This window comes from Ictalurus furcatus, chromosome 16, assembly GCF_023375685.1.
Source record: "Ictalurus furcatus strain D&B chromosome 16, Billie_1.0, whole genome shotgun sequence".
Classification (NCBI taxonomy): domain Eukaryota; kingdom Metazoa; phylum Chordata; class Actinopteri; order Siluriformes; family Ictaluridae; genus Ictalurus; species Ictalurus furcatus.
In genome coordinates this window covers 10,941,475-10,968,520 of record NC_071270.1, presented here as the reverse complement: position 1 = coordinate 10,968,520, position 27,046 = coordinate 10,941,475, and the positions used below count along the sequence as shown (strand labels likewise).

General features: G+C 39.2%; 1 protein-coding gene across 2 annotated transcripts in view; it reads right to left on the bottom strand.

Moving 5' to 3' along the window:
* The window catches only part of dchs1b (dachsous cadherin-related 1b), a 105,129-nt gene that overhangs the window by 16,352 nt on the left and 61,731 nt on the right, over positions 1-27,046 (bottom strand). For both annotated transcript variants that reach the window (XM_053644601.1, XM_053644603.1), the window contains 7 exons: positions 10,884-11,072; positions 8,519-8,750; positions 7,520-7,756; positions 6,346-7,383; positions 4,360-4,547; positions 4,032-4,128; positions 2,777-2,934 (listed from right to left, as the gene is read on the bottom strand). In XM_053644601.1, the coding sequence (XP_053500576.1) occupies positions 2,777-2,934; positions 4,032-4,128; positions 4,360-4,547; positions 6,346-7,383; positions 7,520-7,756; positions 8,519-8,750; positions 10,884-11,072 (2,139 nt within the window). The remainder of the gene's footprint in view (positions 1-2,776; positions 2,935-4,031; positions 4,129-4,359; positions 4,548-6,345; positions 7,384-7,519; positions 7,757-8,518; positions 8,751-10,883; positions 11,073-27,046) is intronic.

The window sequence follows — 27,046 nt, the reverse complement described above, 5'->3', positions numbered from 1 at the left end:
ATTATTATTATTACTGTGTACCAATGCAAGAAAAGGACACTCTATTTTCTAAGGAGTTTTCTGTATTTATTAAATTACCCATAGTTCAAGAGGACTCTTGTAATGTCATACAGTGGGGGAAATAAGTATTGAATGCGTAAAAAAAAATTTAATTAAATATATTTCCAATGAGGCTATACACATGAAAATTTCACCAGACTCCGGTGTTAACACAAGAAATCTGCACATATAAAGAAATCCAAACATTAAAGTCCATAAATGAAGTTATGTGTAATAAAGAGTAATGACACAGGTAAAAAGTATTGAACACGCTAACTGAAATGTATCTAATACTTAGTGGAGAAGCCTTTGTTTGTAATGACATCTTCAAGACGCTTCCTGTATGAAGAAATTAATCGGTCGCAGTATTCAGGTGTGATTCTGGCCCATTCTTCTAAACATATTCTCTTTAAATCTTGTTCAATTGGATTCAAGTCAGGTGACTGACTGGGCCATTCTAACGCCTTGATTTTTTTTCTCTGAAACCAATTGAGTTTCCTTTATAGTGTGCTTTGGATTATTGTCCTGCTGGAAGTCCACCCACGTCTCCTCTTCATCAGCCTAGTGGATGGCAGCAGATTCTTCTCAAGAATCTCCCAGTAAAGGGCTCTAGTCATCAATTAGCCTTCAATTATATGAAGTCTGCCAGTACCATGCAATGAAAAACAGCCCCACACCATGATGCTTCCACCTCCAAACTTCACTGGTGGTATAGTGTTTTAAGGGTGATGTGCAGTGCCATTTCTTCTCCAAACATGGTGTGTAGTATGACAGCCAAAAAGTTCCATTTTGACCAGACTACACTCTCCCAGTATTTCATAGGCTTGTCCAAATGAGGTGTAACAAACTTTAAATGAGCTTTGACATGCCTTTTCTTTAGTAATGGAGTCTTGTGGGGTAAGCGTGAGCAGTGGAGTGCATTGCCTATTGTTTTCTCTGTAACAATGGCATCTGCTGCCTCCAAGTGTTTCTGGAGCTCTTTCTGAGTGGTCCTTGGCTCTTGGGCTACTTTTCTGACTATTCTTCTGACTCCCTGGTCAGAAATCTTGAGCTCCTGTCTGTGGCCAGTTGATGATGGAGTGATGTTGCTTCCACTTGTGGATAATGGCCCCAATGGTGCTTACTGGAAGATTCAGAAGTTTTGGAATACGTCTGTATCTGATTCCATCAATATGTTTTGCAACAATAAGGTTGCAAAGGTCTTTGCAGAACTCTTTGCTTTCACCCTTCATGAGATGTTTCTTGTGTTTCTACCTTTGTAACGAAAAGCCTTTTTATATACCATCAATTTACTAACCCAGCTGATATTAATTTGCACAGAAAGGGGGTATAATTACTTACGGATTTCAGCTGGTTCCTTGCCTTACCTTGCCTTGGAGAACTGCTTTTTCTTAGTGTGTTCAATACTTTTTTCTTGTGTCATTCCACTTTATTACACATACCTTTATTTATGGACTTAAATGTTGTGAATTCTTTATACTTCCAGATTTCTTGAGTTAATACTGATTTCTGGTGAAAATTTCACGTGAATAGCCTCATTGGAAATATATTTACTGAAAAAAATGTTGACACTTTCAATACTTATTTCCCCCACTGTAGATTGCAATTTTACCAAATAAATTGCACTATTCACCAAATTACTCGCTATAATTTTATTTCAAAATGGAACATTTACTGTCGACATTAGGCTGTAATTAAGGTGCAATGAATCCATCTGCCACATAAAAGCACTCATGTGCTCATTTCCTGTTGCCTTTGAGCAAGCCTGGAAACGTACTTAAATGCTTTCTAATGATAACAGGTGAAAGCTTTCATACTTAAATCCTCATAAAAAGCAAACAGACTTCTCAGACTGCTGAGCAACAGAGGAGTTGTGGAATGTCTATAACGGCGTTACTTAACATTCTCTAAAATGCAATGTACTGGAACGACCCAATGCTCCTGTTATTACTCGACTGTTATAAGGAATATTATGTTGATGTTATTGTGGTAAAACCTTATCTAGTGTGAGTGTGTCCATGAGCGCTACCGTGTGAGAGGGCTGGAGGTTAGCGGCTCTTTTTGTCTGATCAGAGCAGGCCACAGCTGGGCCCCATCATGGGCCATCTGGGAACACTTGATTTAAAGGTTCCTTTTTTTCTCTCCCTTTCTCTCATTCTTTGGGGGGGGGGGGAGAGATATCGCAGGCAAGCACTCACTCCACAATTAGCATCCTATTCCCTTTATAGGAATTAGATATGAGAAAAGCACTATGGTTCATGTACGCTCACTGCCTGCCAGAAACACTGCTGCTCAGCATATTCTGTGGAATCTGCACACATCAGAGCAGATATAAGAACAAAAATAGCGTACTTTATGGAATATCAAATGACGCACGTGTGCAATTCACACCAGACTCTGTGGTTGACTGCACTCTCTCATTTGGGTTTGAATTACAGGATCTGGTGCTGAAAGGGGAAGCAATGTTGACAGTTTTGTTTTTGAAGCACTCTGCTTCACCCAATTCAACCCACAACCGTGATACTACAATTTTATACAATTTTCTCATCCTCTCCTTACAGAAGGAGTAAGTATATGGTAGATTTTTAGATTTTCAGTGTACTTGCTAAAAATGCTGATAAGCAGTTTTCAACAATTCTTCCAATAGTGCACTGTGTAGTGTGTTAGACTTTTTATTTATTACGACATTACGAGTGAGCACAAGTTTTAATCCCACTCTGTCACACCGAGGTCTGACCTGTATGCGCAGGATGCTGGAGACACTCTGAGGTGGTGCACCACGATCCGAGACAATTACAGTTAAACTGTACTCAGCCTTTTCAGCTCTTCTCAATGTGGAAGCAGAACGCAGCTCTCCTGTGTTAGGATTTAGAGAGAACCGTTCTGCTCTGGAGCCTGAAATACAAAAGAAGAAATGACTGCAAAAGGTTTTCTTGGAAAAGAGACAATGACTTCCAACATATGTTACACAAGGCTGTAATACACGTTATACATTTCATAATGTTTCAGCCTGGAACTAAAATAGAGATTTATATGTCATGAATCTACACAAAATATGCCATAATATTTAAATGGGGGACCCCCCCCCCCCCCCCCAAAATTATGAAAGAGCTATCAAAACAGGTTTGGGAAAAAATTCTGTAAAATATGATATATAATATATAATGGATATAATATGTATGGTGGCACGTTCGCTTCAAACCTCCAGGGTCAGGGGTTCGATTCCAGCCGCCCTGTGTGTGCGGAGCTTGCATGTTTTCCCCGTGCTGTGGGTATCTCCTCGGGCACTCCAGTTTCCACCCCAGTCCAAAGATGATAGGCTGATTGGCATGTCCAAAGTGTCCATAGTGTGTGAATGAGTGTTTGAATGTGTACGTGCCCTGCAATGGATTGGCACCCTGCTCAGGGTGTACCCTGCCTTGTGCCCTATGCCTTCTGGAATAGGTTCCAGGTTCCCCATGACCCTGAAGGATAAGTGGTATAGAAAATGGATGGATGGATATCTCAAACTTTGAACATCCATTGGCGTACCATTAAATTTATTATTAAAACAAAGAAAGAATATGACACAACTGGAGGTCGTCCACCAAAGTCAGTGACAGAGAAGCAACCAAGAGCCCAAGAGTAACGTTCAGCATTATGCTTCCATCATTATATACTTATGCAATCAGTATTTTTTACTTTTTTATTTGTAATGACATTGAAAATAATTTAGCAAACTATACTAGATTTTTTCCTCCTAATTCAGCCGTATGAACATAAAATCCCAATTAAATCCATTTCAGTTCCAGGTTGTAACACTCCAAACTATGGAAATGTTCAAGGTGGTGAACACTCTTGCACGGCACTGTATTATATTTGTATAGCTTTATACTTTCCACTAATCGAGTGTTACCCTTTCCACTATTTTGCAAATGCAGTTAATCAGTTACATCTGGAAAGCCTTTGATTCCAGAAACAGAGCTCATACTGAAGAAGCATTGCTGGTTTACCAGATAATGAGTAGAATATTGTGCCATTCTCTCCTTCATCTGGGTCTTTAGCCTGCAGTGTTCCCAGGAGTGAGCCAGCAGGCAGACCCTCCTGCACCTGAAACACCACACACCCAATGGTAATAAAACATACCTGACACCACCAAACATGTACGCTTCTGTAACTGCAAATATGCTACTCTCTATTCACAGCTACCCCCAAATAATACAACTACTCATTCTTATTCAACACTCATATGACATTCAACAGCCATTTTGTTACAGACAGGGTATATAATTATTCTTCATATGTCTATACTACAGTAAATCTAAGCTCAGCAGCTCTCACTTGGATAATCAGCTCCCTGCCAGGGAATACGTGACTTAAGAGTGGGGCGTTGTCGTTCTCATCCAGCACAGTGACATGGGCGGTGCCTGTAGCACTCCGAGGAGGAGTACCTCCATCCTGTACTACCACCACCAGCTGGTAGCTGGACTGGTGCTCACGATCCAGAGCTGCCCTGGTACTGATCTCACCTAGAGAGAGAGAGAGAGGGAGAGAGAGAGAGAGAGAGAGAGAGAGAGAGAGCATGCCGGGGACATTACATTTTAGTGCCTTTTCATTTGCAGAGGAGCATCTAAATGTTGAAATGTTACAATAAGATAAGTATTGAGTAGTAAATCTAAGCTAGTATTCACATAAAACATGACACATAAGCTACATATTCTGTCTAAACGCTACATGGTTGCATACCCTAAAGCACAAACTGCAGGAAAAGAGCAAAATATTCTTTGTTTTTATCCAAAAGTAATACCCATATGTACAACAGTGTTAATAGAATATTAAGACTGTGAGGAGTGAGGAGTTTCAAAAGAGGTCACTTAAAACAGCATATTCATGCTAATTTTGGTTCCCCATGTTGGTGTAATCGGTATCAATGTACACGTTACCATACTACATGTAGCAGATAACATTGTATATTATGATTTAATCATAGTTTACAAGAAAGTATAGAAATTGGGAGTGTGTGATTTGAATTTTATGTTACGCAAAGATGTGAAAACATTCAGACCAAATAATAAACAGCTGAGTGGATGGGGTAATGTTTTTACATGCATTAATTGTGTCTTGTTGGATTGAGACCTTGGTTAACCCCTTCTTACATGAACATTTTGTAACTACAATTAATTTATTTTAGTAACTACAATTAATTTATTCAGTAACAGAAACTAATTGGAATGGTATGCTGTTACAAGAGTTCAAGAGTCCAAAAGTGTACAAGAACCCAAAAGTGTATCTGCTCTGTGAGACACATATGACAGTCCCTGCAGGATTTTGCGATTTTGCAATAACAAAAATTAACGCAAAGTCAAGCAAACTCTTCAATCTTCAGAGGAGCTTCCAATCTTTCAAAAGTACCACAGATTTTTCCACAGAGTTGGGTCAAGATGTGTCATATGAGGTCATTGCAACATGAGTATAGCTAAAAGGTCTCATTTACCAAAAAACATCATCGAAAATGTCCATGCAAAACAATTTCGTGCAGTGCAGTTTCACCGATTCCAGTAGTTTCCCTCAAAAAAAGCACAAAAACTCTGCAAACTGTGTCACCAATTTTGAAAAAACCCTGCGAAATCCTGTATGGACTAATATGACAGGAATGAATAGAAATGCTTCAGAAAGGCTTTGTGCATAAATAAACTAACTGAGTAGAAATCTTAATAGCATCTAACATGAAAACTGTATAAAAGCAGCCTAAGTTGTCTTGACTATAACCTGGATACTCAAATGGGACTTGTGTATGATAAGTTGATTACACGTATTTCAACTACTAGAAAGAGCTGCTGGTAAGTGTCGCATAACCAGGAGCGTCCTGACCAAATAAACTTAAAGGAGGCAGAAAAACAGGAAAGTTAACCTCTTTTTTTTAATGTAAAGGAAAGTTAACCTGTTTTTTTTTTTTTTTTAATTTAATTGTATGAATAATAAGGTTTAAGATGAATAACTGAATATTAAGCAGGGACATTAAGGAGTTTTATTGACCCTGAGCTTGGGTCACCTGAGTGTGAACATTTTTTCCCCTTTTATCTATGTGGGTTTCTTCAGGGTTCTCTGGTTTTCCCTCCACCATCCAAAACCATGGCAGTAGGTGTATTTGTTACTGTAGGTGATAATGTGTGTGTGCATGGTGCCCTATGGTGGACTAGCATCCTATACAGAGTGTATTCTATCCTCGGGGGACAGGCTCCTGATTCACCACCGCCGTGACCACGATAAAGTACTTAGTGATACTGAATGAATGAATTAAGGAGTTTTAAGCATTTCTCTTCTCACCAGTTTGAGAGTTGATCTGGAAGTTGCGGTCAGTATGCAGTAGTTTGAAAGTAAGCCGGCTGTTGAGTCCAGCATCACGGTCAGTGGCTGAAACTCTCCCAAATCCTGTTCCTGCAGGCAGGTTCTCCCTTACTGCAAGGAAGACCCTCTCCTGGGAAAACCGTGGTGAGTTATCATTTTCATCTGTCACAGAGACCCGTACAGTGGCGCTTCCAGTTTTCTTCAGCTGTCCCCTGCCTGAGCTGGCCAGTACAGTGAGCATGTAGATGTCTTTGGCCTCCCTGTCCAGTGCACTCTTCACAAACAGCCACCCGCTGTCTGAGATGATCCCAAACCCTGCCGCATCCCCATCAGGCCGGAGATGGTAGGACAGTGGTGTGGAACTTGAGGAGGAGGCTCCATTTCCACCATGATCCCTACTCAGGGCACGTACTTGCAGGAAACGGGTGTTCAGTGGTGTGTTTTCCTTCAGCTCCACACGATAGGTCATTGTGTCAAACACTGGCCCCTGGTCATTCTCGGCCTGTATGTGCACTACAAGAGTGAAAGTGGCGCTGAGTTGAGGAGCGCCACAGTCCTTGGCCAGCACCAGCAAGTCATAACGAGGAGCACTCTCATAGGAAAGGCTTCCTATCAGGCGGATTTCACCACTGCTTCTGTCCACACTAAATGTGCGTTGGCCTTCAGATGAAAGCAGATCGAAGCTCACCTGCCCATTGGCTCCTGAATCACGGTCCTCAGCCTTTACCCGGTACACAATAGTTCCCATCTTGGTAGCCTCGGGCAGCAGCAGAGACTCTGATGATGAAGGAAGGAAGGTGGGTGCGTTATCATTGACATCAGTGATGGTGATGCGGACCAGTGTCTGGGCAAACACCGGAGGGGAGCCGCTGCGAGCCTGGACCTCCAGCTCCAGCGAGGGCCAAGCCTCATGATCCAGAGGCAGGCTGGTGCGCAGAGCTCCTGTCTCTATGTCCACAGTGAAGTAGCCTTCTGGATCACCAGAGGAGATGGTGTAGGAGATGTCCTTATTGCCTCCTGTAAGAGGAATGGGGAAGAGATATACAGTCAGACAGACAGGCAAAATTATGTGTGCATACAGTGGTAATAACATCAAGTAACTACCCATGTGTTATGTATTAAGATATATGCAGAAGTAATATCAAACACTCACCGTTCCTGCTATTAGCAAATACCACACCGACTTCTGTGCCCCTCAGAACATCCTCAGGCACAGTGAAGAAGTACTGCGCTTGCTCAAAGACGGGGGGAGCTACAGAGCCAGCTACAACACTGATGTTCACTCTGGCATTAACGGGCACTGTGAGCCCACCTCCATCCAGTGCCGTGATCACCATCGTAATGACAGAATTGGCCTTTCCATGCAAAGAGCGGGAAAGAGAGATCACCCCTGCAGAGAAACAAATGCCACACAGAAAATGCAGACCACATAGAGGCCACTCATTATTTACTGAAATATACAGCAGTAGTAGTAGTAGTACTAATACTACTACTACTACTACTACTAATAATAATAATAATAATAATAATAACAATAATGATGATGACTGGAGTCATTAATTTGATATACTTGAATTATGAAACAGCTACTTGTTGCTGTACAAATACGTAATAACTACTGAATAATGCTTTTTCTAAATATATCATAATGTATCATCAATGTCACATCATGAGCATAGGTATAATAAATAACTGCCTCATCATTTATAACGTAGATTATCAGTAAGCAATAATTCATAATGTTTAAGTAAACTAAATGTAAATATACTAAATTTGCATACAACTCATTAGATTAGATTCAACTGGATTAGATAAGATTCAATTTTACTGTCATTGTATAGAGTACAAGCAAGAAGAAGTGAAGAAGAAGAAAGAAACAAATGAGGTAGGATGGCATGTTATACACCATATAATCAAAGATGGTACAGTGCAACTGCACAAACTGTAGTTGCAAATAGAGTGGCATATACAATGAGTGAACAAATATCTAGTGGCATGAGTGAGTGGAATCCAGGACCATAAGTTTTATCAATAATTATCAACAAGTTCGTTAAAAATGAAACTGATTCATATCAGTTATGGAATATACATTACCAATACATGTTAACAAGTAATAAGGTATTTGTAATTTCTAACAATCAAACACACAAACCTGTGTCCTTGTTAAGTGTAAAGAAGTTGGATCCTCCGCCAGGCACTGTGCGATATGTCACTTTGCCATTCTCTCCTGCGTCAGGGTCGTGGGCTGATACTCTGATGACAGAGGTTCCTGGAGCGCTCTGAGAGCTCAAACTAACTGCATAGTTTACGGGGTAAAACATGGGCCTGTTATCATTAATGTCCAGCAATGCCACATTCACATAGGCAGATGAGCTCAGGCCACCCTGAGGGACAGAAAAGTGGGAGAAAAATGTGAGATAAGTTATTCTCCACTGATGAAATATCTGAGGAGAGTTCCTGGGCTTGTAATTACATTTCCTTCACCAGCGCCGTTTTATGACTGCTCAAATAATGGAAATGGGAACCGTTACTTATTGCCTTCATAAAAATGTGTGTGTGTGTGTTGAACTGATTAAGAAAGAAACAAAGAAAGAAAGAAAAAAAGAAAGAAAGACCAGTGAGAGTGGTTGAGTGTGTGTTACTGTATATGAATGCACCCAAGGGAAGTTGCATTTTACTGTCGTTTTTTTTTTTTTTAAGAGCTCATGGCTGTTGTTCCTGGCAGCCAAAAGGGGACCGTACTGAGCACTAAATCTGATAGCTAGTGTGGGAGAATGAATATGATCTGACAGCACAAATACACATTTGTATCAAAGCACGGAACCTACAGTATCTCACAAAAGTGAGTACACCCCACTCATTTTTGTAAATATTTGATTATATCTTTTCATGTGACAACACTGAAGAAATGACACTTTACTACAATGTAAAATAGTGAGTGTACAGCTTGTATAACAGTGTAAATTTGCTGTCCCCTCAAAATAACTCAACACACAGCCATTAATGTCTAAACCGCTGGCAACAAAAGTGAGTACACCCCTAAGTGAAAATATCCAAATTGGGCCCAAATTGTCAATATTTTGTGTGGCACCATTATTTTCCGGCACTGCCTTAACCCTCTTGGGCATGGAGTTCACCAGAGCTTCACAGGTTGCCACTGGAGTCCTCTTCCACTCCTCCATGACGACATCATGGAGCTGGTGGATGTTAGAGACCTTGTGTTCCTCCACCTTCCGTTTGAGGATGCCCCACAGATGCTCAATAGGGTTTAGGTCTGGAGACATGCTTGGCCAGTCCATCACCTTCACCCTCAGTTTCTTTAGCAAGGCAGTGGTCATCTTGGAGGTGTGTTTAGGGTCGTTATCATGCTGGAATACTGCCCTGCGGCTATGCTCTGCCTCACTATGTCACAGTACATGTTGGCATTCATGGTTCCCTCAATGAACTGTAGCTCCCCAGTGCCGGCAGCACTCATGCAGCCCCAGACCATGACACTCCCACCACCATGCTTGACTGTAGGCAAGACACATTTGTCTTTGTACTCCTCACCTGGTTGCCGCCACACACGCTTGACACCATCTGAACCAAATAAGTTTATCTTGGTCTCATCAGACCACAGGACATGGGTCCAGTAATCCATGTCCTTAATCTGCTTGTCTTCAGCAAACTGTTTGCAGGCTTTCTTGTGCATCATCTTTAGAAGAGGCTTCCTTCTGGGATGACAGCCATGCAAACCAATTTGATGCAGTGTGCGGAGTATGGTCTGAGCACTGACAGGCTGACTCCCTACCCCTTTAACCTCTGCAGCAATGCTGGCAGCACTCATACATCTATTTCCCAAAGACAACCTCTGGATATGACGCTGAGCACGTGCACTCAACTTCTTTGGTCGACCATGGCGAGGTCTGTTCTGAGTGGAACCTGTCCTGTTAAACCGCTGTATGGTCTTGACCACCGTGCTGCAGCTCAGTGTCAGGGTCTTGGCAATCTTCTTATAGCCTAGGCCATCTTTATGTAGAGCAACAATTTTTTTTTTTTCAGATCCTCAGAGAGTTCCTTGCCATGAGGTGCCATATTGAACTTAAAGTGACCAGTATGAGGGGGATTGTGAGAGCGAGGACACGAAATTTAACACACCTGCTCCCCATTCACACCTGAGACCTTGTAACACTAACAAGTCACATGACACCGGGGAGGGAAAATGGCTAATTGGGCCCAATTTGGACATTTTCACTTAGGGGTGTACTCACTTTTGTTGAAAAGATATAATCAAATATTTACAAAAATGTGAGGGGTGTACTCACTTTTGTGAGATACTGTATATGATACCAAAAAAAGAATAAAAAAAAAATACCCTGCTATTAATTGAACAAGCCAATATAAAATGTCACTGGACCATTAGGATTAGCAAGGGCCAATCAAAAAATCTGCAATAGTCCAAACAGACAATTAAACTGCATTTTGTATCTATGTAATGAATCCGTTTGATGAATCAGTATTCCAAATTTCTCACTCACCCCATCAAGTGCAGTGACCGTGAACTCGTAGCTTTCAGATCCCTCATCTCGGTCGAGGGCTGCACTAGTGCAGATATGCCCCGTCTCTTTATTAATGCTGAACACTGCTGGAGGAGAACTGGAGGGTCCTGATCCTATAGAATAGGTTATTGCACCAAATGAACCTCCATCAGCATCGATAGCTGTCACCTATAGAAAACAAAGACAAAGAGGTATTTTATTAGTACTACAGTCTGTTAATACTGACGTACATGTATAACATTTGCTTTTGAATTTAATTAAACTGACTCACAAATGGTGCACCAAGCTTCTTTTCTGGCCGAATTGTTGTATTGATGTTACACAAATCAGAAAACCATTTGCTTTTCTACAGACCTTGCCTCTTCTCAGTACTGCCACTCAGACAGCATTTTAAAGTTGAAATGCAAGTGAAAAATACACAGCTTGAAAAGGACCAACCAGGGTCATTATCTGAGCTGTAAAAACTGGACAGGTGCCTTGAATTTTTGCCTTATGGGGGGGCACAGTAGGATTTTGAAAACAGGGAACACTGTTTTGTCATGGAACGACTTTTATCTGTCCACCAGCTGGGAGGAAGGAAGCCTGAGTTTACAGCTCAGGTCAGGTCAAACGCATCTGCCTTCCAGAAGTTTCCTTATAACACCAAACTCTGCAAAGGAGATTTTTTTCTCTTCAGATATCTCTCAGTGTAAGCTTATTCTAGACTCAAGCTTTGCAAGTTAAGGTCAGCCAAATTGCAAGATGACAGATTTCTATAGATTGGGCTTAGCTACTCTTAGATCAACAAACTAAAAAAATCAGCTGTTGAACAGAGGGAAAAGCTGATCGAATCTATTCCAAGCAGTTGTGTGAGTTGTTGCATACCCCCTGACAGCTACACATCACCAAAACATGGCAAGGCACCAGACATCAGGTGCTATCCAGAAGGATCTCAAATGGAAAAGTCATGACCTCTTAGAGTCTCTTTCTGGCCTCTGTTCCTGATGAGCTCAGTAAACAGAATTACACTGGTGGTTCAAGAAAGCCCTCATTCATCATTTTAATACATGCATATAACCCAACAAAAAGTTTCCTTCAAAACATTAGAAGGAAAAGACTTCACTCTTCAAGGTCTGTTTCTACAAATGTTTTATATGTTTGGCTTTAAAAAGCAGCTCTATAACTTCGCTTCATGTCATTTACACCAGCAGTAAAACAGACTTTTCTATAAGATCTTGAGACTTTGAAATCTGGCCAAAAAAGGACCCAGAGATTTTTTCCGAGCCAGCACAGAGGTGAGGCAGTTCGTTCTCAGGATACTGCTGTGGATTTCCTCATCCACTCCAATATTTATCTGGATTAAACTTTCTCGAACAGTCAAGAGACTGGCTGGTCAGCAAGAGGTTCAAGTGTACGTCATGAACTGTAGGTCTGTGTACAATAGAGCAGAAACAGCAGCTCTCTTTTTCAGAGCACCAACTTCATACCTATTACATAGAAAGCCAATTTTACATATTTCCATGGCTAATTTATATGCAGATGAGGATAAATGCTGTGTGTGTTTAAGTAAAACTTTGAAACCTTCAACACATTCTGAATGGAAAGAAAATAATGCAGTAAGAACTGATGGCTTCACCATGCTCTCCAGGTGGTAAGTGTTTAAGAGTACAATTCATTAAAATCAGTCAGCTTTCAACAGCCATAGACGACTGAAAACCCTCTGTCTTAGCACAAATAAGAAGACCATCAGAGATTGTTATCCCAGCTGCAGATATCTTCACCATTACCATTTTGCCATATTTCCTAAAAAGGTCATTTTGAGTGTAACATCTTTTGGATGGATCTGTTATCTTTTAGCTGTCACTGTTCATGGAATATTTACGTAATTTGGGAAATTCAGGCATCTGTGATATTAATTTGGGACACTGCACTGACCAGGTCTGAGAGTCAGTTGTCCGCACAGGAAAGCCCAGTGAGATTCAACTTGTCAGAGGATGACCTCAGAATTATTTGTATATACACCAGAATATCTGGATATTATCTTAGAGATGGGTGAAATCATAATTGACACAGTATCAGCACCACTTGGGAAGAAAGCGGAAATTAACAAAAAAGGCTCCACTGGATGGCTCTTATCTTTTTGAAAAGATTCCACCTACACAGTCATCCAAGATCCCTGTGACCATGTGGCCTTGTAGGACAGCCTGTAAAGGTTTAAGGTGCTAGATGGAACCATTTTCTATTGGGGATTTGTATTGGGGATTGAAGTGGTAATAATTTGGTCAGGTGTGGGGGTAATGGGGCATGATGGCCAAAGCTGGGAAAGCCTGGGTTACAATCAGTGGTTGATTTGAGTCATAACTGAGAGCCCCTTGGGGTGCAAATGATAAAATGAATTATTGGGAGTCAGTGCTGAGTTTGGACCCTTTGGAGTAACCATGCAGACATCCTCAGCTGCAAAGAGACTGTCCTGAGTCTGACTGGAGGAAGAGCTTTATGCTTTAGGCTTTAATAAAAACTTTAAGAGTGATAGATTGAAAGTCAACGTAAGGATGTAGTCACAGACAGCACATGTTACTGTGAGTGCTCATTGATGGAAATTAAACAGTCATGGCTCAAGAGTCTAGCTCCAGCCTCAGTTTATTACAATAGTGATGAGACAGGGTTTCTCTCATTAATGCGCTTTCAAACATGCTTATTTGTTTGGAGAGAGAACAAGAGACTGACTCCAGGAGAAATGTTTCACACACTCATCCATTCATCCCTGTGACTGTAAATTGAAAATCAACACTGTGGAGTGTTATTCACTTTTAGCACTGTTAAAACATCTGAAGCATCGTGTCCAGAACAGACATACATTCTCTTAAGGTCACTTAGTTACACTCTAAAAATGCTAAAACAAATGTAACCTCATTTGAGTCAATTCTGTAACCCAGTGCTTAGTTAATAACAGAACACACTTTGGATTAATTTGACCAGACACTGCTAAACTATGTGTAGAACCCAATGTGCCCAAAAAGGTCACTTATTTGACCCATATTGCATACAATTAAAATGTAACACTTAAAAACAAATAAACACATTTATTTATCACCTAAACACCAGAAAACAAAACAGATAATCCAATGAAAATGACACAAACTACTATGTAAAGAACAAGGCAAGAAATTTCTCTCAGTAGTGTCCATAGAGAGTCTGACTAAATTTGTTATTTAAACATGAAGATGTTTTGCCACGGATGGTGGGTTTCCTCAGCTCTACCTGATGGGAAAAACACCATGAAACTGACATGACACCAGGGTTCAGAGATATGAACCAGAGTGAAACCACCAGATTAAACATGTCAGGACAGTATTGCAGATAGGTGATCTATCAGTTATGTTTCACTTTGACTTAGATGAAGTCCTTTCCATAACGTTTACATAGTTGTACTCAAAAAAGTACTCAAAAAAGACAACTGGGTCCTGAGCCGAGGAAGCATTTGATAGCTAAACATTATAATCATCTCTGACCCCTCAGAAGTGTTAGCAGTGAGCTTGTGTGTGTCCAATAAGCGAGCTTGTGGTTTAATTCCATTATTTTAATCGTCTTTGCATTTTGCCGGTTATAGCTAACTGCCCATATGACGGGTTGTTATCATGTTCCAATAGAAGTAACAGAAGTAGAAACAATTAAACTGGACTGTAACGCCAACCCAGCCATTAAGCAGACATAACCCAAATTTTAACATAATATGAAGTAATCCTCTACAATGGCCCAACCCAGTGACTGAGTTATTTAAATAAGTTTAAAAGTAGAGCAGTAATTCTGTCTGGATGAAGGCATACTCCTACCATTGAGACCCATTTATTCCTGAGGTCACACTCTCTACAATCGCTCCCAAGAAAGCACACATACCACTGTATACCATAACTCAATTCTTTCTTTAGGCCATATGTCTCTCATGAGATGTTGAGCAGGGCCCATATATATTAAACACTGTGGTACAAGTAACGATTCAGACCCTGATTTTATTATTCACATCGAACTGATTACCATTGTATGATCTGGTAAAAGCTGACTTACAAGTGCAGACTTCCGTTCCACACTCTCAGAAATACATTTCCCTTTAGTTTCAGTGTAGTTATTCAGAAGTAGTTACTGAATAATATTTTAGTATTAATGACTAAATAGTAAGTAGGGGATTGAGGTGTTGAAATCCAGCTCAATCGAAACATGATATGCAATGAATGTTTGCAAGTGAGTGATTTTATGCCTTTGTCTCTTGAACTGAATGTGTGTCCATAACAGTCATTTAGCTGACAAGACCTTATAAGCACTCATGTGTAAGTTATACAGTCACAAACTCAGTGAAATGGCCAGAAGCCTCCCTGGGTTTCTGTCATTTGTAAGTGTTGTAAATGGTTTGTTCTTAGTGCATAACATATGGTCTAAATTATGAATTCTTGGGTTTATCTCTTGATAGCATCTAATGTCAAGAAGCTGAAGGTAAAATGTATCTGTACTTTCAATAAGAGGCTTTTCTCTGGTTAAACATTGGGGTATTAGTTTCAGACGCACAGCACACACACCATGTTTATCCATTAGCTGCAGTACAAATGTACAAACAAATTCTCTGAGAATAGAATGGATTAATTGAGGCAAAATCTTATTTCAGTTCAAAGTGAATATTATATGACCTTACATGAAATAGGACGTAACCTTACTAAATCATCCAATCACATTAGTCATTTATGCAGAACTAAAAGCGGTTAGCATCCACACCTGATGCAGACCAGTTCAGGCCCTGTTTTCGAGAGCTGTCCAGAGAATCAGTCCCTGGTCCTCTTGAAAACAGGGCTTGAACTGGTCTGCATCAGGTGTGGACGCTAACCGCTTTTGGTTCTGAGTGTGTCTGAGGGCAAATGGTAATAGTACTACTACTCAAAAGTACTAGTGTGAAAATGATCTAAAAGAATTAAGAGGACTTAAGAGGATTGTTTAGAACAATGATGTCCTTTACAAGAATGGCAGCACACTTGAGAAATAAGGAATTATGAGTGGATTGAATCATGATAATCTTGTCTATTTTAACAAATTCCAATGGTACTTATACCCACTTAAACCCCTTAAGTGCACATTTGTGCAAACGACACAGCTAACATAAAGTATTTTATATATGTCTATACAGTATATACACACTGCATATACAAAAACATAGATGTAAAAACAACAAAGAGCAGTTGAATCACAAGACCTATTGTTACGAAGCGTAGACGGAGACAAGCGCGGGCGAGCGGAGAGATGACGTGAGAAAGAATCCAGAACGAGAATCGAATCGGGACAGAACAGGTAAGCTATGTATCAGGGGCGTAGGCAAAAGCGTAGTGAGAGACGAGCGTTAGGTCGAGCACCAGGGAAACCACTTCTAAGGAAATCGGCTTGGTAAACAAACAGAGACGAGGCTGCTGAGCGGTTACTTCGCAAGCGGCTAATGCTAGGGAGGCCCTTATATAACCTTAGGTGTTTGCAGGTGTTCGTAATTAGAACTCCGGCGAACTCGAGCGCGGGTATGACTGGGAAGTGTAGTCCTCCTCCGCCATGTCCCTGGGCGGCACTACACTTTGTGAGCTGCCGCGCCGATTTCGCCGTGTCATAACACCTATAAAGCTAAAGTATCCATTTTTTTATATTTGGAAAAAAAAAATGGATACTAAGCCATGTTAGCACAAACACTGAAAAAGCCTGACTTAACATTTAAGAACTTTCCTTTTAAGGGTCAGTCCTCAGTGAGCCGGGTTAAAACTGCCATTTAATTTTACATTCAGTAATTTCCAAGTCATGAAACATAAAGTGACCTCATCTTATATCTCTTTAGTAAAGTCTCAGACTTGGTTTTGTGTAATAATAAAAGGACAGATTATCAATGCTGTGATAAATGAAAAACAAACAACAAAACAAAAAACAGACAGCTTTGACTATAGTCCGTAGTAGCATATGCTCCAATAGGTCAGTACAGACTATTGATCTCAGTCATGTCAGTGGTAAAACGGTTAATTTTCATAATTGCATTTCCTGAGCAAGACACCCTTCAATATTGATCTGGACAGAGGAATTATGATACAATCAACTAATAGTTGGGTGTAGCCCCCCATAACTCAACATTTATATGCATGTACCATTTTGGCTACATTTTAGTAATTATTGCTTGTGTTGTATCCTGTTTTAATAATAATCTTAAGCATATGTGTCAACAGCAAACTATCACAAATGATGAAGCAGCATGCCTATCACAAAAAAAAATAAAACACTAAGAAATGGTCCTACTACTAATTTGCATTAAGATTAGTAGACTAAATAATTTGTAGAGCATAAAGAAAAACAAAACACATCTTGTAATATAAAATATGGTACACTTAAGCTGTGTTATAGAATCTACTTTTTTGTGATACGTCATCCTTCAAATATAACAAATTTACTGTAAAATGTAAAAGGTGTCATAAGATAACAACGACCTCCTGAACATCAACAAGACAAAGGAGTTGATAGTGCATCACCACGAAGCAGCTACAGTACCAGCCCCTTATGATCAACGGGACCCCAGTGGAGAGAGTGGATAGTTTTCTGTACCTTGGTGTTCACATCACATGGTCTTGCCACATCATCACCCTGGTGAAAAAGGCCCGATATCATCTTTACCACCTTAGATGCTTAAGAGACTTTATACTGCTTTCTAAGGTGCTAAGGAACTTTTACACTTGCACCATCGAGAGCATCTTGATGGGAAGCATCACAGCCTGGTTTGGAAACAGCACCAAGAAAGATAGGCAGGCTCTTTAGAGGGTGGTGTGATCAGCTGTGCGTACCATCCGCACTGAGATCCATGACCTACAGTCTATCTACAGCAAGCAGTGTTGGACCAAGGCCAGGAAGATAGTGAAGGACCCCAGCCATCCAAACAATGGACTCTGCTGTGGTCAGGGACGAACTTCTGCTCCCTGAAGGTCAACACAGAGAGAACAAGGAGGAGCTCCTTCCCGCAGGCCACTGGGGCCCTTAACCAGGACAACACCAAGGACTAGATCATGGACTTGCTACACAATATCCACACCAAATTTAATACATCTTCTATTCATTCAGCTTCAGAAACCAGTTTATCCTGTATTTATAAATATTTATCATATATGTGGACAATTTCAAGACAACTACCTCAGCTTAATATTACGCAGCATTACATTGCACAAATAACTGCACTTATCTGCACTTTATACCAATTATAGTTAGACTGCTGCTACCCACTTTATATCCTATGTCACATTTTTATACTTTTTTTTAAACACTTTTTTATATACTTTTCATTTCTCTAACTGTATACATCAAATTATATTTTTTGTCACAGACAGTCGTAAAAAGCATTTCACTGCACTTCATACTGTATATGGTTGTGTGTGTGTGACAAATAAAATTTGAATTTGAATTAGAAAGGTAAGCATTGGGAATAAGCAACATATGTCAATGTGCTTAGATAATGACAAATCTTCTATAGCCAGATTATGCTTGTTTTAATTATAATGGTAATGGTATTTGGTAAGCAAGAGGTCATGGCATCACAGACAGATTTTAGAAATTCTTCACTCAAGACACTCAAGCAGGCTAAAAGCTGATTTATTACTTGCAGAGTAAAATTTATTGGCAATCAATTTCATTTGCCTCAGAGAGACAACAATAACTAAAAAGCAGAGTGACAGACCAGAGACATTTAATGCAAACTGATTAGAACAAACAGACTTCAACTGGCATTTGTCCCAGCTAAGGCAATGTATTCACTGTTTTGTTTTTTTGTTTTTTCAGAAAGTGCAGTTTGTAGCAAGACTGAATAATTTGTTATGTAGGAAATTGAACCTTAAAGAAAATTTACAGACTACACTATGTGTACACTATTAAGAGGTGCCCTTTAGTGGTTTGTCTATAAAGTAAAAGTACAGAAAGGATGTTTCTTTTCCCCATAACTTTTGTAAAAATGCCATAGGGCTCTTTTTTATTTTATGGGCTTGTGGGGGGGACAAAACAGTTCCACATTTTGTGTTCTTCTTTGAAATAGATTCAAAGCTACAACCTGCTACCAAGTTGAGGGGAAAAGCATAGTGTATACAGAATGCTAAGGAGTGTGTGCATTAAAGATAACTTTGTCTTAACCATCAGCATTGGAGGTTTAAATGTTTGGACATGTTTGGATACATGTGGTTTATGCTCAGTGTGCTAAGCAATTGCTAATGGGTGCATGTTTGTTATGTATAGATAATAGTACTGGCAGATTACATGCCCCTGCTAAAATGTCACTTAGAACAACTGGTCTGGCAAAATACTAGTGATAGAGCAATACTGTTTTCCTGCTTTCTGTCCCACTTAAGTATCTGTGTATTCTCAGTATTGCTCCTTTCTTGATTCTCACAGGAAATGCTCAGTAGTGAGCAAAGGCAAGCAGTGGTGTTATTTGATTGTTGGGATGGAGCCTTGGGACCAATCCAATTAATTGCATGCTAACTAACATCTACTTTAAGCAGGATCAACACACAACCGTGTACAGACTCTGACATGTAAACAGCCACTTGCTACACATTAACTTGTCCATTCACAAAATATTCAGTATAAGCACCATCATAATGCTTAATATGATTAACACCCATTACAATACAACCATGTTGAATTCTTGATTTTGATTGGACAGAAGGTGTTGATTGATCAAAATTCAATTCAGTTATGTTGACAGAACTTCCACATAGTTACACTTTTCCTTTTTTTTAAATGTTGATTTGTGAAGTTTTCTGTAAGGACATGTTTATTTGCATTTTTCGTAAGCAAATATTTTTGTATTATTAAGGTCCAGAGAGAAGAAAATAGAGAGGCTGGTGAAGGAATGACTGTTTACAGCTGCTGTAACATATGTGATTAAAGAATTAACTTGTTTCACAAACATTCTACATTATTATATGTAACTATAAATGGGTAAAACATGCCTGTTGTACTTAATTAAATAAAAATGGTTAGTGTTGACAAATTGCCGTAGTATAAAAGGAATAAAAACACTTCGGATCATGTTGTTAATGCCACCCAATCTTTGATTATTTTCAGCATGCATATCATGTTTCATTCTTTATTATGAAAATGTAGTCAAGCCTATTAATTTCTTCACAGTGATAAATACAAATCTTTAACTTTACCTTAATAGTGGTCATTTATGTTCATCTTTGCCCCAATCACATGTTATTCAACACCAAAATTATTCTGAGTATTCAAAGTTTTAAGGATCTGGACTGGAGAAATCAATGGATTCGGTGAGTCATACATCATGCTGACATTCTCCCAGAACAGCAGACAAACTTAAGCTTATTCAAGATAATTACATTTAGCCTATGCAAATAAATGCTTTTTTTGTCCATGTCCTAGATCATAGCAAACCTAAAATGTTGGTTGTTCTACACAATTTCCATTGGATAATATTAGCATCAGGTCAAGGATATAGTGAGATTATCACAAGACCTCTGAAAAAGAGCAGAACAGGAGCTGGAGTAACTCCATACAATGCCCTGACCCCCACATGGACCAGGGCTTTCATCTAAGTGCTTTTACTGACCCAATACTTCAGAATAAGGGAGATGAAGGGAGAGAGAAAAACGGATTAAGACAAGAGACTCCAGTAGCATGAGAGACTAAGAGAAACAGCACTGTTATGGAGGAGAAATATAAGCCCTTTAAAGCACTGTTGTCATTCAACAGACATTCTTCATCGTGTCTCAGCTCAATTACATGGCTGCCCAAAACCCAAACAGCATTATACATGTTTACACTGACCCCACCACATTATACATGCCAAATTGGAGTCTAATCACTGCTACAGCATAAGCAACTCAATCATACTGCAGAAAAGAGACTCTGCAATGCCTGACATCTCTTCTTTTACTGGAGTCAGTGGTGGTGCAGACGGGGATGAAACAAAGGATGCGGAAAAAAGAGTCAGAGGAGGGGGATTGGTGAGGAGGGGACTGGGATGAAGGACCAGTCAAGCGTGGAAGAGTAATGTCCATAAGGGTATACTGTCAGAGCTCCATAAACACAAGCAAATAGACTTGACGCTGCTCCAGAAACCAGCAACACAATCTGTTACCCTGTTTACAATACTGCACACACACACACACACACTCTCACCGACCACTTTAATAGGAACACATATACCCCTGCACATTCATGTAATTATCCAATCTGTCATGAGGCAGCTCCTCAGTACTTAAAATTATGTAGGTAAAGGTGAAGCTCAGAACATCAAATATCAGAACAGGGAATAAATGTGATCTCAGTGACTGTGGCATGGTTATTGGTGTCATTTCGGCTGGATTGTATATTTCAGAAACTGCTGATCTATTAGCTAGATAATAAATTCATTAGCTAGCTGATATATTCAAAAATATGTTAAAATATATCAACATAGAAAAATATATCACTGAGAGCTGTGTGTGATTTTGGTAGTGCTGTGTTTCTAAATTATTGCTCTTTTTACCTGATATTTTATTTTTGGTAACCTTATTTTAACTTTGTTTCCATTTTATCCATATTTGTTTATTTGAATGAATGAATGAATGAATGATTAGCTCAGAAGTGCCAGACATTAATGTCAAATTAATGCTAATGCAAATAATTCTAACAGGATTCATTCATTCATTCATCTTTAGTAACTGTTTTATCCTAGTAAGCATTGAGGTGGATGCAGAGCCTGTTGGGAGGCTAGAATACACATTTGATGGGACAACAGTCTATCACAGGGTACCATGCACACATGCATTCTATTGGCAATTTAGTTTACACAATCCCTCTATCAGTAGGAGAAAACGCATATGGACACTGAAAGAACATAGGAAACTCTCAGGCTCTGGATTAAACAGGGGAACCCGGAACTTTGAGATAGTAATGCTATGGCACCATATTTTCAAATTTATTCTCTAATGGTCTGTTTTACTAAAAACATCTGTTATGCATTTTGAAATCATAGTCCCTGCACTTCTCATTGATTCTCCCTGCTCAGTCCGAGTCTGGGTCTGATGATGGACCGGACGTGCATGATAAGGTCAGGGTCAAAGATCGGCAAGCCACCACTGCGTGTTCTATCTTAACCTATGACCCTTTGCTTTCTTTGTTGCTGATATGTCTTCTCTGTGTCTCTGAAATGAGCGATCCATCCATTATTAGATACAATGAGGAAACAGCTGTTATAACAGACACACAAATGCATTAAAGGGACATTAAGAATCTAATATGTTCAATTAGTCAGAGGTTAATTTAAGCAGTGGTGTCAATCACCATATCCATGGAGATACTGGGTTTCACAGGATCCAATCTAATTACAAGATAGATGTTTCTAATATGCAAAAATACAAAAAGTATTTATACTGTAATAAAACACCAAATGTTATCTGTCTCAAACCATTACATGATACACCAACTAACCAACAAACTAACTTTACTAGCTAACCTGTTAACCTGTTAAGCAATAAAAGTGACTGTAAAGAGAGAGAGAGCTGACCCCATGGAAAAAATGCATTCATAAATAGAACTACAAAATGATGACCTACTACACATCTATCAGGATCAGTAGTTCCAGTGATGCACATTTAATATATTTAATCACCTTGTGTTGGACTCAAATATTACCTTTAAAAAAGGAAAATCAAATGTGTAAATCTGGAAACAATAATCAAAAAGACAATAGCAAGCAGTTTAACGTCACATCATGTCTTATATGTGGTGGTCTGGGGAAGCCCATCACATGGTGTAATTTTTATAATTTCCTATATGTAGTATATATATCCTATATATACAGTACTGTGCAAAAGATTTAGGCACATGCAATCACGCACACATCAGGATTTTATGGAGATACTAGAGATCCTGATCCTTTCTGCTCTCTGGACCTGACTGATCTCTTTCGAATGCCCTACCTCTGGATGGAGCTACTCCAATTCCAGATTTCTGGGACTACAGCTGCTTCTAAGGCCAAACAGACTTCATATAAAACCATAATGAACTTTTTCACACTATCTGTTGTTACCCAGATGAGGATGGGTTCCCTTCTGAGTCTGGTTCCTCTCAAGGTTTCTTCCTCTTAACATCTTAGGGAATTTTTCCTTGCCACCGTCGTCACTGGCTTGCTCAATTGGGATAAATTTGCACTTTTAAAATCTGTATACCATGTTTATGTTTCTGTAAAGCTGCTTTGAGACAATGTCTATTGTACAAAGCGCTATACAAATAAAATTGAATTGAATTGAAAAGAAATGCTGTAGAGCAAAGATGCCTTCAAAACAATGAAATGAAATGTTTCGACATTTAAAAAAAAACAAAAAAAATTACCGTAAAGAGCAGTAACAAAGTCAATATTTGGTGTGACAAAAATATAAAAATAAAAATAGTAGTCTCTGGTTCAATTTGTTTTATATTGAAATGAGCGGTAAGTTTTATTGAGCATCTTGCAGAATGAGCCACAGTCCTTCTGGAGACTTTGACTGTCGTATTTGCTTCTTATTTTGTCTAGCAAAAGCCAGCAGCCTTCATTATGTCTTTTGTCTGAAAAGTGGTCACTTACGTAATATGCTACAGTACTTTCTTTAATGACACACAATTTTTCTGTAACATTTAATTTTGTGCTAGAAAACTAATGTTTGAGAATCTAAAAAGTTTTTTGTATATAAAAATCTATAACAAAGTTTGTACTAAAAAAATAGGGTGCCTAAAACTTTTGCACAGTACAGTAGTTCTGAAAACTATGGGCTTTCTTGAATTGAAATGTTTAAATGTTTCACTGCACATTGTATTGTGTATGGCTGTGTGTGTGACCAGTAATATAAGGATTTGATTTTGGTTTCTCTTTTGCACACATACCATCTGCAATTAATTATACAGAATTTTAAAAATCTGGTTATCTACCAAAAGTGAAAAAGGAGAAAATTGCATTCAGAGATTCAACAGAGACACATCAACACATTGATTGTCTAAAAGCATCTGTTATATATTGATTGTATAGTAATTAATTTCATGAAAAAAACCATCTAACTTTATATATGCTGTTATATCCACCTTTATTCATAGACTTTTTTTAGATTCGTACTTCACACTTTTTTGCACATGCTATTTTGGGGAACCTATTCCCTAGTACTAGTACTAGATTACTCTCACTGTACATTTCTAATAACTTTGCAACCTGTGATTAACTACCCCTACATTCTATAATATAATATAACATAATATAATATAATATAATATAATATAATATAATATAACATAATATAATATAATATAATATAATATAATATAATATAATATAATATAAGAAAGAACATATCCGTCTTATTCTTGATCATAGTGTTTATGTACACTCACCGTCCACTTTATTAGGAACACCTGTCTGACTGCACACTCATGCAGTTATTAGCCAATCATGTGGCAGCAATGCATAAAATCATGCAGATACAGGTCAAGAGCTTCTGTTAATGTTCACATCAAACATCAGAATGAAGAAAAAGTGTGACATCTGTGACTTTGATCGTGGCATGGATGTTGGTACCAGATGGGCTGGTTTGAGTAATTCAGAAACTGCTGATCTCCTGGGAATTTCGCACACAACAGTCTCTAGGGTTTACACAGAATGGTGCGAAAAACAAAAAACAGAGTGAGCGGCAGTTCTGTGGGTGGAAACACCTTGTCGATAAGAGAGGTCAGAGGAAAATGGCCAGATTGGTTCGTGCTGCCAGGAAGGATAAGCACTCAAATAAGCACTCCTTACAACCGTGGTGAGGAGAAAAGCATTTCAGAATGCAACCAAGAAGAAGAATCTGAGACTATAATGGAGACAGACTCACCCAAAGTGGACACTTGAAGATTAGAAAATTTTCAACTGTCCAGTTTGGGTGAGCCTGTGCTTGTGATAGCCTCAGGTTATTGTTCTTGGCTGACAATATGGGCAGCCAATATGGTGTTCTGCTGCTGTAGCTCATCCAACCCAATGTTTGATGTTTTGTGCATGTGGATATGCTTTACTGCTCACCACAATTGTACAGAGTGATTGAGTTACTATAGACTTCCTGTCAGCTCAGACCAGTTTGGCCATTCTCCTCTGATCTCTCTCTTCAACAAGGTGTTTCAGCCTACAGTTTTTCCACATCATACTGTTTAAACTCTAGAGACTGTTGTGCCTGAAAATCCCAGGAGATCAGCACTTTATGAACCAGCAGCAACCAACAGCAACCATGCCATGGTTAAAGTCAGTGAGATAAAACTTTTTCTTCATTCATTTATGCACTGCACTGCTGCCACATGATTGGCTGATTGGATACCTGCATAAATGAGCAGGCGTACAGATGTTCTTATTAAAGTGACTGGTAAGCGTACAATGAGTTAAAGGGACACTATTTTATGTATTCACATAAACTCAGCATTCAGCAAAATCACTAACACACTGTCCTGTCAGAACTATGTCAGTACTTAAAATCACTTCTAATTTTAATCCACAGTTCTATGATTGGTTTTCAACGAAGTTTAACACACAATTCTTTGTGCTTTTTTAAACATTCTCTTTGATACGTTTAACTTTATTGCTTTGCAGCTTTAAAAGGTCCATTCCAGTAGTTGACTTCTCAATTCATGCTTTGTAAGACACTTTCTTTTGGCAGACCTGTAAAGATCCAACATCCCAGGTGCATCAGACTAGCCAATCTCTTTCACGATCACAACCCCATCTTTCCCTGGTGTGCTGTTTCATGTGGGCTAACAATGCACCGAGTCAGCACAGAGACAGTGCTAATAATGAAGAATAACCAGCAGAGAAATATAACACAGAATGTAAATTCGCTGGACGGTTTTGGACTGCTCTGACTGCATGCATTAGGGAGAGTAAAAGCAGCTAAATAACAGAGCAGGTCAAAGAGGGCACACACATCAAAGAGACATCAGCTCTTGAAACAGAGAGAGGGAAGAACAGCTCCCCGATAATCCAGCTACGACTTAAGGATCTGCATAGGGAATGTACTGTATACTGCAGTGAGGGTGAGAGAAAGGGCAGGCAGCTTTTGGCAACCCAGACAGGAACAAATGCTGTGCAAGAGGAATAAAAATCATAAATTCAGAAAGAAAAAAATGGCAGAGGGGGCAGGTTAGAGAGAGAGAGAGAGAGAGAGAGAGAGAGAGAGAGAAAGAGAGAGAGAGAGAGAGAGAGAGAGAGAGAGAGAGAGAGAGAGAAATCCTTTGAGACTAGTTTAGTTTTAAGACCTTGAAAAATGCCTCAGCATAGCCTCCCCACTGCCTCTAATGGAAGCCATATTGGATTAGACCAGTATAAAGCACATCATGGCCTGCAAATCGTGACATGAATGCCATGTGTGAAGAAACAAATCACAATAAATGCCTGCCAATTGATAGCTAACAACCACCACAGCTTTCTAAATCAAGCCATCACATGCCCTCTGTGACATTAACTATATTTTGTATTTTGTAAAGATGCACAATGCATTTAAACTAATCTTATTTGGTGTGTTAGAACAGTGATGTTTGCTTAGCTGTGGCTTTTCTTTACCAGTGCTGAAAAATCAATATGTTGGCTACACGTTTTAACCAGATGGTTAAATGGTGAAAATCCCAAAACACAGTGAAGTGAGTCAAGGTCATGACCTGTTTTAGCACTGTGAATATAAATCTATGATCAGCATGAAGGCTGATGAGTGAAACAGAAACAGATAGTGAGGTGGAAGGAGGGATGAAGATTGACAGTGTATGAGTTACACTTCCAGTATGCTCTCTTCATAGTATATATCCTGATCCATTTAAAATGCTAATGGTCATTATTTTAATGCAGCATAATAACATACTTTATATCTTATGTCAGCATTTTTTCAATATAGGAAAATGAATAGTACAGGATATATAATCCATAAGAAAACCGAGGTTTACGAAAAAAAAGAAAATGTTGAGGACAAGTTATTATTTACGGAAATCCTCTCACTCAGAATTTGAGTTATGGAAAGAGTTTTGCGATGTGAAGAGAGTTGTTGAAAGAGAATTCCAGATCCAAAATATTCAGACCACATTCCAGGAAGGCCTCTTCCACCATCTCGCTCTTCAAATATACAGACACATGTAAAAAG